General features: G+C 47.7%; 2 protein-coding genes across 6 annotated transcripts in view; one reads left to right on the plus strand and one right to left on the minus strand.

Moving 5' to 3' along the window:
* ACAD10 (acyl-CoA dehydrogenase family member 10) overlaps positions 1-11,936 on the plus strand; it is a 55,221-nt gene extending 43,285 nt beyond the window's left edge. For 2 of the 5 annotated variants that reach the window (XM_078780228.1, XM_068120701.2), the window contains exons 18-19: positions 5,159-5,302; positions 11,396-11,621. In XM_078780228.1, the coding sequence (XP_078636354.1) occupies positions 5,159-5,302; positions 11,396-11,530 (279 nt within the window). In that variant the 3' untranslated portion in view covers positions 11,531-11,621. Of the gene's footprint in view, positions 1-1,623; positions 1,751-5,158; positions 5,303-11,395 lie in introns of those variants that run through there. The other 3 variants (XM_078780229.1, XM_068120702.2, XM_068120704.2) reach the window with 2 other exon arrangements.
* RPH3AL (rabphilin 3A like (without C2 domains)) overlaps positions 1-16,123 on the minus strand; it is a 791,901-nt gene that overhangs the window by 695,917 nt on the left and 79,861 nt on the right. The gene's annotated exons all lie outside the window — the stretch shown is intronic.

Below are 16,123 nucleotides of genomic sequence, written 5' to 3' on the forward strand. Positions count from 1 at the left end.
GTACACCCCATGTAAAGTTTTGACTTTTTCAACATATTTCAACAGCTATTTGATCTTCATTTCAACAATATTGATAGATAAAGGTGATATAATATAACAAATATCATGAAACATTTACATTTTGTAGTCCATTGTATAATCTAAATAAACATAAATGCAAATTTTGCATGTGGAAAAAGTAAGTACACCCTGACATTTATCACTACTTCAAATACCTAAAATTAGAATCAGGTGCAGCAGCTCAGGTGCAAATGATTAGAACATCATTAGAGAGGATCTTGGAGGAACCTGTCTTATTTAAACCTCAGACATTTAGTTTGGTTTGCTCTTTGTTGTTGAAGTGTGCGGCGTCACCATGCCGAGATCAAAAGAGCTCTCTGAGGCCTTCAGAAAGAAGGTTATAGATGCCTACGAGTCTGGGAAGGGATTTAAAAAGATCTCCAAACAATTTGAAATCACTCATTCGACTGTCCGGAAGATCATCTACAAGTGGAGAAGATTCCAAACAACTGCCAACTTGTTCAGGCCAGGTCGCCCCAGCAAGTTCAGCCTGAGAACAGACCGCAAGATGCTGAAAGAAGTCTCTAAGAACCCCAGAATGTCATCACGGGACTGTATCTCTGCGAAGATGGGTTTTCCACGCTGTTGAATATCAAATCGAAACAGCGTAATCGGCTCCACGTGGAAGATGACCTCCGCTGTGCCTTGACTGTGACTCAACCACGGATACCCCAATTGGTAGCTAAAATGCAATTTCAGCCATCCCACTGGGTTTTAAATTCACTTTTACGGCGCATGCACCGCGTCCCTAGTTTTGATTACCTGGGTTGTTGGCGAATTGAGTTTCTTTTTGTGAGATTATAACACACTGTGTTAAATACAGACACAACAGAGGTTTTTAGTTTTCACATATTCTTGACTTGGAACCTTTTCATACTGTTTTCTTGGGTGACAGTTCTATTTTATGCTGTCCATAGTGTTGCTACTGATAATATTAAAATCTCATATCAACCATGCATCATTCGAGCGACGTTGCTTTGTTTGCTTCTTCCAAAAACGATGTAGTTGGGAGCCAGTAAGGAACCGAAAAAAACTATGGAACTAAATGTTCATGTTGGCTACTTGGAATTCCTCATTTTCTGTGTAATAATTTACCAATTCTCATACAAACAAAATCGCCAATTAAAGGAAAAAAACACCTCAGAATGTACCACAGAGCATCTAGAAATCAAAATTTTCTGGGGGACATGTGTTACGTGCTCCTCCCCGACTCCCTGGTCACGGCATCATTTTTTTTATCTACCAGGTGAGCTCAAACTATGTTTGCTGAATTTTATACTATTCAAAAAAGGCACAAAATACCTCCGAGCCCCGAGAGGAGTCACGGCAGAAAAATGTGTTATTCTGTGTGTCAAAGATCAATGCAGAAGCCACCCCAATTGTTACTCACAAACAAATATTGTATTGAGATCACACAAGAATAACGGTACAACAACAATAGTATTCAAGAGTACAATCAATATGTCCTATGATGGTAGCATCAGTTTAGCAATATATAACTCACTGTGCTCCAAGTGAGTGTAACAAGAACTTTCCCCAATGTCTCTTATTCCTGGCTCCCAGACGAAGTTGATTCACTCCAGCGATCGCTAGAACGATGTCCAAATGACCAGAATCCCGTGCGGATGGCCAGGGCAGTCACACAGCCGAAGCTGTACAAAGGTGCCCTCATAGTCAGGTTCACTATGTCAATAAATTATATTTCGTTCAAAATCATGGTAGATTAGCAAACCTATACATTTTTGGAAAGGTTATAGCATAAGGAAACTAAAAATCAATGTTTACATTTGGAGAGATACCTTTATGGCGGCCATTTTGGATTTTCAAAATAGCCACTGTAAAATACATATTTTGTTCTATTTCTGCCTCTAATTACCCTAAAAACTTTAAAAAATATACTAAACCTATATTTTCAGGGACAAGGAATCCAATGAAAGTATCAAATTAGTGCTATGGGGAATGGTAAGACACGAATCAAAGGTTTTGAATTGCAAAATACTGTCTTTATATTCGCGATAAGTTGCATAATCAAATACATGTTATCATTTTGTACAGGCAGTTAATAACATCAAAATGTGTCACAATAATTCATATCACCAAACATACACAGGCAGTCAGCAAAATCATATATACACATGCAGTCAGTATAACTTCACATCTGCACAGGCAGTCAATGACAAAATATACACAGGCAGTCAATGGCATCAAACATACACGATTACAGAATATGCCATTTAGAGTTCGTCATCACTGTCCTGTGTGTCGTATCCGACAATATAGTCTGCATCGTTTTCACAGTCCGTTCCACACAAGCAAAGGTCGGTCAAATTGATTGGCAAATCGAATTGGTCGAATGGTCAAAAAAACCCAAAAAAAAAACACCTTTAGAGGCCATTTTTCCCCGCAAGCGGGGGTTGGCCTTTTTCGGGAACTGTGGTTGTTGTTGTTTTTCGGTCCCCTTTTTGAAGCAATGTTTTACGGCCGGATGCAATGCAATTACGGTTTTACGGCCGGTCGAATGGTCTATCGAATCGAATTCGATGAATCGAATCGAATCAAATCGATCGAATTGGTCGAATGGTCGAATGGTCGATCGAAGCGATTGGTCGAATGGTCGAATTGGTCGAATGGAATTGGTCGATTGGTCGAATTGGTCGAATCAAATTGGTTGGAATTGGCAAATGTAAACATTGATTTTCAGATTTTCCATGTAATAACGTTTCCAAAAATGTATAGGTTTGCTAATCTACCATGATTTTGAACGAAAAAACATAGTGAACCTGACTATCAAGGCGACTGGGAAATCCAACGGTGCCCTACAGGTGACCGAGAGATCACACCCTCGGGTATGGACGAATTAGCCTTCAAAAATCCGCGTCGCACACACGCCCCAGATCGACGTCTGAATGCGGTGAGAATTGTCGAAAAGAAACGAAACCGCGAGCGAAGCACAAATCCTGCGTGAGTCAAAATGGCCGACGACCCGGTCTCGTGGCGCACGGCACGGCGATGATTCTCTCCTGAATCGATCGCAAAACCTGACATGCAGGTTGACCGGTCACAGCGATGACAACTCCGTCATAGGAATTCCTCTCCTGGAAACCCGAAAGTTCGCTAGTGACTCTGGCTCGCCAACGTTCGCTTCAGAACTCGGAGCAATTCGGCTTTCTTGTCCGACTCGACTCGCTCCGCCCCCTTTTCTCCCTCCGGCTTCCTGTCTCTTTTTAACATTAACGCTTTTATCCTTTGCAAACAGTTCATGAACAATAAACCTTTTGAAGACGATAATAGTACATAGAATCAGAAATATTTCAAGTGGATGAAAACCACAACACCGGAAGTGACGAATCCGTAACACATGCCCCCAGACTCCCTAGCCTGCTTACACGCGCTCCGCCGCTCGACCCTCACGAAAGGGAGGGGGGTGCTGGGGATGTGCTCTGGGAGTCAAGGGGGCCATAACACAAAAAAGGTTGGGAACCCCTGTCTTAAAGTCACTGTGATGTGAGAACTAAATGTGAGACAAACATGTAAAGCTGGAATGATGTTCAGCTCGTCTAATGCCTTGTTCTTTCCAATAAAGAATGATTTGAAATAAACCTAGGTTTGTTGAGTCTATAAATGTACCATGTAAGGTAGATAATGAATTTAACTTGCTAGGGAGATACCCGTGCTAGGCACGGGTGGGAGGCCAGAAGCAAACGGGCAATGCAGATACGGCGAATGCTAAAGTATGAAACCAATAAATTCCACATTCCTGTAGCACCTTCAGTCGCACGTCGGACATGGACAGCAAGTTCCTGAAGGACTTCCATGAAACACATACCCGTTCGCAAACAAACGGTTACGTTCATGTATAGAAACATCTATCGTGGGACCGTGGCGAATCTGCATATGGCGATCCGTGAAGTTCACGTTCAGAAAGTAGAAACCATCACGGCATGTCGTCATTCATTTGAACTCGATATCTCTTTTCATTCCAAACAACATAACTCCAATTAATCACAAAATAAACTTTTAACAACATTGTTAATCTTTCCTTCATTGTAAAAACTTCCAAATCAACAGTTAAAAGGATTTTGAGCTGATAGCTGTTACGGCCTTGGCAAGATCGATGGAGACAGCGATCTGTTAGCGTATTCAGTTTCACCGCCCAAATAGCTATGTGGAATTCTCTCATGTAGATATTAAACGGCGTTTGAACTTTGGCCGAGGTCATGATTTACTTTTAATGATGTTTATATTGGTTTGGGGTCCATTCCGGTGGATTTGGAACTGAGTACCCTCGTCCCTCTATACAAGGGGAAAGGTGACCCTCTGGACTGTGGCTCGTATCGAGCGATAAAGTTATTGGAGCATGGAATGAAGGTATTGGAAAGGGTGTTGGAGAGGAGGATAAGGAAGAAAGTGAAGATTGACGAAATGCAGTTTGGATTTATGCCAGGAAGAGGAACGACATGCGCTTTTTATTGTGAGGCAGTTGCAGGAGAAGTATATGGAGAAGAGGAAGAAGTTGTTTCTTGGGTTTGTTGATCTGGAGAAAGCATTCGATAGGGTTCCACGTGAAGTAGTGACATGGGCATTGAGGAAGTTAGGAGTGGAGGAATGGTTGATCAGAGTAGTGATGACAATGTACAAAAGAGCGCGCACAGCTGTTGGGACGAAGGACGGGAACAGTGGTGAGTTTGAGGTGAAGGTGGGAGTGCATCAGGGGTCGGTACCAAGTCCACTACTATTTGTAGCTGTGATGGAGGTGCTGGCTCAGAACGTAAAGGAGGGTTTACCGTGGGAGTTGTTGTATGCAGTTGATCTGGTGTTGTTTGCGGAAAGTATGGATGGACTGAAGGAAAAGATGAACAAGTGGAAGGAATATATGGAGACAAAAGGTCTGAAGGTGAATATCGGAAAGACGAAGGTGATGGCAAGTGGTAAAGCATGTGGTGAGGTGGAAAGAACTGGGAAGTGGCCATGTGCTGTGTGCAGGAAGGGTGTCGGAGTGAACTCCATTCAATGTACAATGTGCGCTGAGTGGGTTCATCAAAAATGTAGTGGTCTGAGAGGGGCATTAACCAGTGTGGCAGCTACATTCAAATGTAAGGTGTGCACAGAGGGAGCTGCAGATGGAGGAAATGTTGAGTTGGATCTTGGAGACGGCGTGAAGCTGGAAGGTGTGAAAACATTTGGCTGCCTCGGAGACATGCTGAATGGAGAAGGTGCATCAGACTCGGCAACGGTTGCTGAGGTGAGATGTGCAAGGAAGAAGTTTCAGGAACTGAGTGGTGTGCTGATGAGGAGGGGAGTGTCGTTGAAGCTGAAGGGAAAGGTGTATGCTGCATGTGTGAGAAGTGTTATGATTTATGGAAGCGAGACATGGGTAATGAACATCGAGCAGCAACGAAGGCTGGAAAGGGTGGAAATGCGAATGGTTCGATGGATGTGCGGAGTATCGTTGAGAGAGAGGAAGACAAATGATGAATTGCGAAAGGTGATGGAAATAGAGCCTGTGATGGATGCTGTGAAGAGGAACAGGTTGAGATGGTTTGGTCATGTGTTGAGGAAGGATGAAAGTGACTGGTTGAGAAGAGTGATGGAAATGAATGTAGAAGGAAGTAGAGGACGGGGAAGACCGAGAAAGACTTGGCTAAAGATGGTGGAAAAAGAAATGCGGGCAAGGGGGTTAACAAGGGGAAATGCAGAAAATAGGGCAAAATGGAGAACATTGTCATGGGGACCACAAGGCTAACCCCCGCTCTTGCAGGGAAAATGGCCTTAAAATGCATGTTGTTGTGTTGTTGTTTTAGTTATCATGGTGTTTCCATGGGATCAACGGCTTCTGCAGGAAGTAAAAATATTATAAACCACAAACACGTATGCTTCGCTTTTTAAACAGTTGCTAATGCTCTTTATAACATTAATGCTCTTTATACCACTAAATGAAGAAATTTGGAGGAATCCCGACATCCTTGAAGTAAGGTTTACTTGCAGAACTGAGCGAAGATCTACTGTACTCTATATAAATCCACAAATGTTGGGTTAATAACATGGTCCTTTCTGCCGCTGCCGTGGCATTTGTCGTCGCGAACTTTTGAAACTCGCTCCTGCTGTTTGATTATGACACTGAAAGGGAGAAGCTCAGGTTGTGCTCCTTTACCAAGCAGCTAGCTAGTGCTTGTCAAGCCAGCCGTTCCTTAACACTTTTGAATGGAGTGCTTGCTCAAATGCTTAAACCACTTGGCGATCTCTCCACAAGAAACTTGGTAAATGAACACACACCCAATGTTCTTGAGCTCCGACCATAGATCGACTGTAATCTACATACCCCAAAGAGGAATGACCCTTTTTTCCGCTCTCGTAGTGAGCGGGTGTACTAGTATTTTAAATTGATATATCATGGCACCTCGATGTATTATGAAGGCGATTTGTGTTCTCGTGTTCAATTATATAATCCAATTTAAATAAACGTTTGAAGAAGTATAAATAAATAATTTCGGATTTTACCGCCATTTTACCCAGCGTCTACTACATCGCTCTAGCATGTAACATTCGTTCTACGGGCCTGCTGTATGTGTCTTTAAAAGCAGGAGGTTTTCTGTTTGGAATTATTTTTCATTTTGTTTTACCGCCAGGCAGGCAGACAGAGTAAAAATATTATCTCACTCCGCTCTACGCATTTGTGGTCGGGACAATTCGGAGCCAATGTATAGTAAAACAGTAAACTTGTCTTCCTATTCATGTTCTGATTTGTGTTCACAATACAAAAATCGATTTAAACGAGTTCTTCCTTGATCATAAACTGATCAGACGGATGGACATGAAAAAATTGCTTTACCGCGCTTCTCGCATCGCATGTGTGGGGTAAACAATTGAGTCAGAGAGGTTTATACTGCTGTAAGCACGACACGACAAGCATGTGAAGTACAGATCGCCACATGACATTTGGCACTCGTAAGAGTTCCTTTACATCACTACCCCAATGGCCAGGAGAGGCTCTACATTTTCACATTGATGATTCATCAGATGGAACATCTAGGCCAGACGCGAACATTGAAAATCCTCTGAATAGGGAGGAGAGTTCTGTGATGGATTGTTGGATTGAACACATTTGACGATTTTGCACATCAACACTCCATCATGCTAGGAGAGACGTTGGTACGTCAGGCACCAGTACATCATGCCTTTTATTCTCATGGAATTCCAGAGAAGAATTGGCTGAACATGAACCTTTCATTACTGGGGCCTTAAAATATGTAAAATGGTTTTGTTGTAGCGGCTACCGCTGGGTATACACAATCGCCTTGCACCTACCGAGGACGTGGAGCGATCACCATGCCGGGCTCGTCCAGGACGCCCGGGCATGCCCGCTCTCGACTTGCCAGGCCTCATCCGGGCGTGCCCGGGCATGCCCGCTCTCGACTTGCCAGGCCTCGTCCAGGACGCCCGGGCACGCCCCCTCTCGCCTTTCCCGGGCAAACGCTCCGGGATAATGTGTATATATATTGCTGCCCGATAAACGGGCTTTTCAGAGTACCCGAGTTGATTTGACACAATTAAGAAACTCGGACGAATTCCAGCTTTTTGTCGCGTCCATTCTTCCGATTTACGTTGGAGCATAGCTCCTACATTGGTGACCCGACATGGACACGGCAGTTGCCCTCAAACTGCCTACATTCTGGGAGGCTCACGCGGCGGTTTGGTTCGTCCAGTCGGACTCCCTGTTCGCCCTGCGAGGCATCACGGCCGACGACACCCGCTTCCACCATGTGGTAGCAGCACTCGGCTCAGCCACCGCGGCCCGTGCCCTCAGCCTCCTCCAGCGCCCGCCAGCCGCTGACAAATACGACGCGATTAAAAAGCTCCTCCTCGACGCTTTCGCCCTCTCATCAGCGGAACGCGCACGGCGCCTGCTCGACCTGCCCGAGCTCGGCGACACGCGCCCGTCCGAGCGAATGGACTACATGCTTTCGCTGCTCGGCGAGCACTCTCCGGCATTCCTGTTCCGGGAGCTGTTCCTCCGTCAGCTGCCTAGCCCGGTATGCCTCGCCCCGGCAAGCACGACGATCACGGATCCCCGCGCCCTCGCCAGGGAAGCCGACAAGATCTCCGCGGCAGGCCAACGCATTGGAGCAGCGACCTGGAGCCCACCGCCGTCCGAAGCAACGCCCATGGCGCCCGAGCACCCGGCACGGTCGACGACCGAACTGCCGACGCAATTGGCGGCCGCTACGCCGCGCCGACCACCTCCAGCACGACGACCGGAGCCTCCACCTGACCAGGCGTGGTGTTATTATCATGCCAGGTTCGGTCAGAAGGCCCGGACATGCCGACCCCCGTGCACCTTCGGCAAGCCGGGAAACGGCCGGGCCGGCGTTCATTACCAGCCATGAGCGCCGGCCACACGGGCAACTTACTTTTCATCACGGACAAAGCGTCCGGACGGCGCTTCCTGTGTGACACCGGCGCCCAACTGAGCGTCATACCCGCCTCCGATCAGGACAGGCAGTCCGCGGTTTGCGGCCCCTCCTTGGTTGCGGCCAACGGATCGGCCATCCGCACCTTCGGCCCGCGCAACGTCACCCTCTGCTTCGGCGGCCAACGCTTTAATTGGACTTTTGTAACCGCAGGTGTGCCCATGGCTCTGCTAGGCGCCGACTTCCTCTGCGCACACGGACTGCTGGTGGACGTCCAACGGCGGCGCCTCATCAACGCCGAGACCTTCAGCTCCCTGTCATGCACATTGAGCAGCTCTGCTCCGACCGAGCTGGCATGCGCCCTCCCGGCGGCGAACGAGTTTGCTCGCCTGCTCACGGAGTTCCCGGCCCTCACGCGGCTGACGTTTTCGGCCGTCGCAGTACGACATGGGATCGAGCACCACATACCAACCACGGGCCTGCCGGTCTACGCCAGAGCCCGCCGCCTCGACCCAGCCAAGCTCGCCGTGGCCAAAGCCGAGTTCGACGCTTTGGAACACCTCGGCATCGTGCGGCGCTCCGATAGCGCGTGGGCTTCGCCACTACACATCGTCCCAAAACCAGGGGGCGGCTGGCGCCCATGTGGCGACTACCGTCGCCTTAACGACGCTACCACCCCCGACAGGTATCCGATCCCGCACATCCAAGACTTCTCCGCCCGTTTGGCAGGACGGGTCATTTTTTCAAAGATCGATTTAATACGGGGATATCACCAGGTACCTGTCAGGGTGGCCGACGTCCCAAAAACGGCCGTCATCACGCCGTTCGGCTTATTCGAATTCCTGCGAATGCCGTTTGGCCTCAAGAACGCGGCTCAGGCGTTCCAGCGCTTGATGGACGGCGTGCTGCGCGACCTGCCGTTCCTCTTCGTTTACCTGGACAACATCCTCGTCGCCAGCACGTCCCGGGCCGAGCACCTCCTCCACCTCCGAACACTGTTCGGGCGCCTCAGCGAGCACGGCCTCATCGTCAACCCGGCCAAATGCCACTTCGGCACAATGGCCGTTGATTTTTTGGGCCACCACATCACCAAGAACGGGGCCGTGCCGCTGCCAACCAAGGCCGAGGCCATCACCACGTTTCCGCGTCCCCGCTCCATAAAGGCCCTGCAGGAATTCCTGGGAATGGTGAATTTCTATCACCGCTTCGTGCCCCGCGCTGCTCAACTCATGCGGCCCCTCTACGAAGCCCTCCGGGGCAAGCCGGCCAAGCACGACGTCGTCTGGTCCGCAGCAATGGACGCGGCCTTTAAAAGCTCAAAGCGGGCCCTCGCCGACGCAACACTGCTCGCTCACCCGGTGCTCAACGCTCCCATCGCCCTCACCACGGATGCCTCCGACTACGCGGTGGGCGCCGTACATGAGCAATGGGTGAACGGGGTTTGGCAGCCACTCGCTTTTTTCAGCCGGCAACTCCGGCCGAACGAGCTCAAATATAGCACGTTTGACCGTGAGCTCCTCGGTCTACACCTGGCCATTCGCCATTTCCGCCACCTCCTGGAGGGCCAACCCTTCACGGCGTTCGTCGACCACAAGCCGTTGGTTTACGCAATGGCCAAGGTCACGGAGCCGTGGTCGGCCCGCCAACAGCGCCACCTCTCCGCCGTGTCGGAGTTTACCACGGACATCCGGCACGTCGCCGGCAAAGACAACGCCGTGGCCGACTGTCTTTCTCGGGCCAGCGCGAACGTGGTCCACCTCGGCGTGGACTTCGCGCTTATGGCGGCGGACCAAACCACCGACACCACGGTGCAAGCCCTCCGGGCGGCGGACACAGGCCTCCGCCTGGCCGACATCCCCTTCGCGGACACTGTCCTGCTCTGCGACGTCTCCCAAGGCCAGCCTCGCCCCATCGTGCCCGTTACCTGGCAACGCCGCATCTTCGCCTCCCTCCACGGCCTTTCCCACCCGGGCCGGAAAGCTTCCCAGAAGCTGGTGTCGGCGCGATTCGTCTGGCACGGCCTTCGATGGGACGTCCGCGATTGGACCAGCACCTGCACAGCCTGCCAACAGGCCAAGGTCCACCGACACACCCAGGCCCCGCTGGCACCTTTCACCGTGCCCGAACGACGTTTCGACCACGTCAACGTGGACCTGGTGGGCCCCCTCCCCCAATCACGGGGTTTCACACACCTGCTCACCATGGTGGACAGGACCACCAGGTGGCCGGAGGCCGTTCCCCTCGTCTCCACCACCACCGCCGACGTGGCGCAGGCTTTCATCGCCACCTGGGTCGCCCTTCCGCCGCGGCGAGGCCGCCCCCCATCCACGGTGCCCCCCACTCGACCGCCCACCACCACACCGGACCCCCCCACGACCCGCCAGGGGTCGCTTCGGCCGGGTCATCAGGACCCCCCTTAAATTGACCCTGCCGGTGCAAGTCGATTCTGGGGGGACGTGTGTAGCGGCTACCGCTGGGTATACACAATCGCCTTGCACCTACCGAGGACGCGGAGCGATCACCATGCCGGGCTCGTCCAGGACGCCCCGGCATGCCCGCTCTCGACTTGCCAGGCCTCGTCCGGGACGCCCGGGCATGCCCGCTCTCGACTTGCCAGGCCTCGCCCGGGCACGCCCCTCTCGCCTTTCCCGGGCAAACGCTCCGGGATAATGTGTATATATATTGCTGCCCGATAAACGGGCTTTTCAGAGTACTCGAGTTGATTTGACACAATAAAGAAACTCGGACGAATTCCAGCTTTTTGTCGTGTCCATTCTTCCGATTTACGTTGGAGGATAGCTCCTACATTGTAGCAATAAAACCGAGCACACATTGTTCAAGTATGAAGGCACGGTCTGTGGAATGTTCGTACACCATTTTTGGTAAATTAAAACAAAACATTTTCTTACCATTGACCTTTCTTGCAGGCATTTGGTGCAGCGGGGTTGACTAATGACTTCCCGTTAGCCCACCTGTACTCCTGGGCACGCGCCTTACGCCTGGCTGATGGACCTGATGAAGTTCACGTGGCGTCTGTCGCTCGTATGGAGCTCCGGCGTTGACAGTAAATATATGAACACTGCGTGAAGCAGCTTGTCATCGGATTTCTCAACAACCCTTGTAGTACGGGGTGAGAAGGGGATGGTGGGGGGGGGGGGGCAGAGGGGGGTTGGAGCTTAATGCTCCAAAATGATCCCCAACTGTGCTGATGGCTGAATCTTGTAAAGAGCTGCTGGATTTTATTGATTTAAAAGATGTAATCGGCCAATTGTTTTTTTCGAGGTGATGTAAACATGCACACGTTATTGCAGGATTTGAATCACGCCCGTGAAAATTAATGGAAATATAATATTGGTGCAGTTTTTACTGTGGAACAATGTGCAGAAGGTGTAATGGTGGATTACAGGAAAGGCATTTCCTGCTTACCTTGTAAAGATAAGAGACGATGAATAAATTGATGGCATGGGTTTTGCTTGGTGGGTTTTTCTTTAACATCTGCTTGCTGTCATGTTCAGTGTGCATAGTAGCAGTACTGCTTTCTTTTTTGTCTTTCTTCATGTGTATACCTAAGGGCTGGCAGGATATCTGGCACGCTCGCCTCTAAGACGTCTCGCCTGTGTTCAAATCTCGGCCCAGCTGTTTCAACTCATCCTCGTGTTTCTCATTGTGTGCCGTCCCTCGGATGGACGTAAAACTGGGCGTCCCATCTACAAGCATTGTATAGTGAACGTTAAAGATCCCAAGGTGTCTTTCATGAGGAGTAGGTGAACTATCGCCGGCACTCTGATTCGCCGAACAAATTGTAAATACCAGCACCTCCAGTCAAGTATCCTGCATCGGAGTGGCAACCCGTTTTTTTGTTTTTGTTTTTTTTTGTATACAAGATCGAGGCTCATGTAAGAGCTAACATCAATCACAAAAAAAAAAAACCGTACACGCAAAACACAATAAAGGGAGCAGGAGACAAGATGGGGAGAGAGAGAGGGAAGCACACAAGTACAACAGCAGAGAACAGGGACGTCGGGAGATCTGTGGGAGGGAGGGGGCTTGGGAGGGAGGGGGCTTGGGGGGGAGGAGGCATGGGAAGGCGGTGGGGTGGAGGGGGAAGGTATAAAACACATGGACACTGCTAGAACTTCCAGGAAAGAAAGAAGTCGGGATTTCAAAAAAAAGTGGATCTGGGGTGAATTAACGGGGGTAGAAAAGATCAAGGTTTTGGATGGGCGAAGACAAGAGATGGTGGTGAACAGCTGTTTTAAAGACCTGGAGGGAGGAGTGGGATTGAAGAGAGTGAGAGAGTTTGTTCCAGAGGCGGGAATAAAGAGGAATGAAAGAGTGAAGGTGAGCAGAGAGTCTTTATTTTGGCAATTTCACCAGAAGAGGGTTGCTGGCAGATCTTGTGCGACAGACAGAGCTGGGGGAGCTAGGCCGGAGAGGAGTCTGTAAAGGACAGAAAGACCACCAACCTGCCTGCGGTGAGTGAGTGAAAGGCCCTCGGAGTTAGCTTCATCGCGGGAGATTCCAATAATTCTGAAAGCTTTGGTTTCAACAGCGTGAAGCCGAGCTCGGTGTGAGGCAGGAGCACCGGCCCATAGGGGAGAACAGCATTCCATTGAGCTGCGGATGAAAGCCTTGTATGTGGTGAGGAGCTCAGGTGTTTAGCATTGCAGTTTTGCATTGTGGTACATTTTAAACACAAATCGGAAAATGACTAGGAAGAAAGTACAGTCCACCTTGCCAAAGAAAAACTGCTTCGGCACATGGATGAAGGTGAAAATTATTTTGTTTTAAGACTGCAATTATGTTTAGCTTATTTTGGGGACTTTTGGGACTTTTGGATAACCAAAAGAAAAATTTGGGGACTTTTGGATAACCATACAGCAGGCAGCTGCTCACCTTTACATTTTATACTATTTTTGATCGAGGTTGGGCATTACAAAATAAATAAATCTCAGTAGGGAAGCATATATTGCATGTTCATTTCGCCAGATGTTTTGTTACCCTTATTCTCAACAATGAACCACCTTGGTTAGGGCAAAATAAAACTTATGGAATGAGTGCATTAAATCTTCTGTCTGAACAATCTAAAGATTTATTATATGGCATTATTTATATGGCAAATCCAAATTTCAACTGACCTGAACATGGTATCTTTGTACCTTTTGCGTATTCTGGCAAAGCTGTCAATCACAGATGAGTAATCTGCTCTTGACACAAGATCATTTCCCATACTGACAAAGGCCAGCCCAGAAAGCCGTTCTCCAGTCATTGTGGAGCGAAGTGATTATTGATCCGTTTGACCCTATTGATCGCGTAACTGTAGCTGAATAAATTTGTAGTCACTACGATGCGATACAGCTTTGTAAGATTGGCATCAGCACATTCTAATATATTCTTGATTATAAATTTCAAGATGCCTTGTGTATTTGTTGTTTCAATACTTATATTGACCAAATACTGAAACATTCTTAGCTTTAGATGACACATGACAGGCATTAGGACACATGCCTCTGGAACAGCGTTTGTCTGTCCGTATATATGTATGTCCATGCCGTGGGTTTATTCCCTTTAAGATTCGTTTTCTCTGCAACCGTTGGCCTGATTGACACGAAATTTTCAACATAGGAGCGAATCCTCCTGTATAATTTTTTGAAATGATGACGTCATAGGGCATGGGATACGGGCACCATCTTGGAAACGTAGAAAAAAATTGCACCTCTATAATCTCCGAAACTGCTCCATGTAAAGAATTGAAAGGTAGTCTCATTGTAAAGTACTCTCCATGGGGAATAACATATCAATGATGTAATTGGTGACTTCATTATGACTTCATAAATCTACAAGTAGAAGGCTTGATCCGATCAGTATGAAATTTCTTGAGTGTGCTCTAGGGATAAATTGGTCGAGAATTATTTTTTTTTGATGTTATCGGTCACGTGGATCGGCAGCCATATTTTTACGGCGTAGCCCGTACGTCAATGCCGTCTGGAACATCGTTTGGCTGTCCGTCCAGTGTGTCTCTCACAATGTGTATGTCCCTCACAAACGTCCACCAATCCGAGCTGAGGATTTTTTATCAGATTAGATAAGGGGACAGCAAATCCTTCACTCAGCAGATCCAAGCCTGGCTATGCTGTTGTTAGACTATCGGTCTTGTTTTCAATCATTTAGTAGTGATTGTAGTCACAAAATTGGCTTCCTAAGCCAGTCACCGACTGGGTATATCCTCCATTGTACAAAGACCTTCCTTGGCACACCTGAACTGCTATCCACCTACAAGGCCTTCATCCGCAGCTTGATGGAGTACTGCTCTCCCTTCTGGGCTGGTACTCCTGCTTCACATCTAGCTCAGCGGTAAAACGCCAAATTGTACTTCTCCTTCGCTTTTTTTCACCAGCCGAGCACAATAAAGGCTGAAGCGATTACAATGATCCTACTTTTTATGATTCCTAACTTCAGTATGCGCGATATCAAATGGTCATGTAACGCGTGGCAAAGTTTAAATTTCTTCTGTTGAACCGTTTTCGATATAACCTCTTAACAAAATGCAGATCACGTACATACGCGCGTGATGGCTTAACGGCGCTTTTCGCTTCACGGTCGTGGGCGGGGTATTAACCCTTGGATGCAGTGATTGGGCCTTGGAGGCCCACAAGGTTTTTTTTGTTGCCAAAAACTATGCTGTACAATTTTTTTTTTTTTGGAATGAGCCTCATTTTCACCGACTTTCATGTTGTTACACAAAATTCAGTGACATAAAAAAAAAAAATCATTCAGGCTCGTGGGAAAATCTTCATTTTTCACTTGTAACCTGGAAATCCGACATGAATGCAGGCCTGAGGCCTTCGAGGCCCCGCATAAATGTTGCTGTACTACTATGTTATATCATTCTTTTCTTGATATGAGCCTCATTATATGCTCCTACAACTTGGTTACAAATAATTCAGTGACAAAAATATGAAAATTTAAAAACTTTACACGAATACATTTGTGGGGCCTCCGAGGCCCAATGGCTGCATAGGTGTAGGATTTTTGACTTGTGGACATATACATTCTAAATAAAAGGATTAGTGAATCATATTTTTTGAGCAAATACTCCTCCATAAGCCTCAACTTTTTAGAGAAAGAAAAGTTGAAAAACCAAGAACAAAAAAAAAAATTTGCAAGAAAAAGATTCATTACTTGTATGGGATTCTTCCAACTAATAAGATCAATGATTCACATTTTCTGAGCAAATACACATCCACGAGCATCGACTTGGATTGAAAAAGGATATGAAAGAAAAGAAATCTATTTTTAAAAAATTTAAAAACTACACGAATACATCCGTTGGGCCTCCGAGGCCCAATGGCTGCGTTTATGTAGGATTCTTGTTTTAGTCCAAGCCATTTAGCCCAAATATGGGGCCAGATAGGAAAAAACTGCAACACTACATATCAGTGCGAAATTGTATGCAGTAATATATACCAGATAACATATCAAAAGTCTAAAGCTCTAAAAATATGGGGTGTCTGTCAAAATCACTGGTACATGGACCCCCCTTTTCATGCTTTTGCGGTACGATTTGTTCACATTTTGCGATACATTCCGAGCACATGGTATATAATTATACTTTTAATATCAGGAATTACAGCATGTTACAGCCCCAGTACGGC

Source organism: Myxine glutinosa, chromosome 6, assembly GCF_964187855.1.
Source record: "Myxine glutinosa chromosome 6, kmMyxGlut1.1, whole genome shotgun sequence".
NCBI classification, from domain to species: domain Eukaryota; kingdom Metazoa; phylum Chordata; class Myxini; order Myxiniformes; family Myxinidae; genus Myxine; species Myxine glutinosa.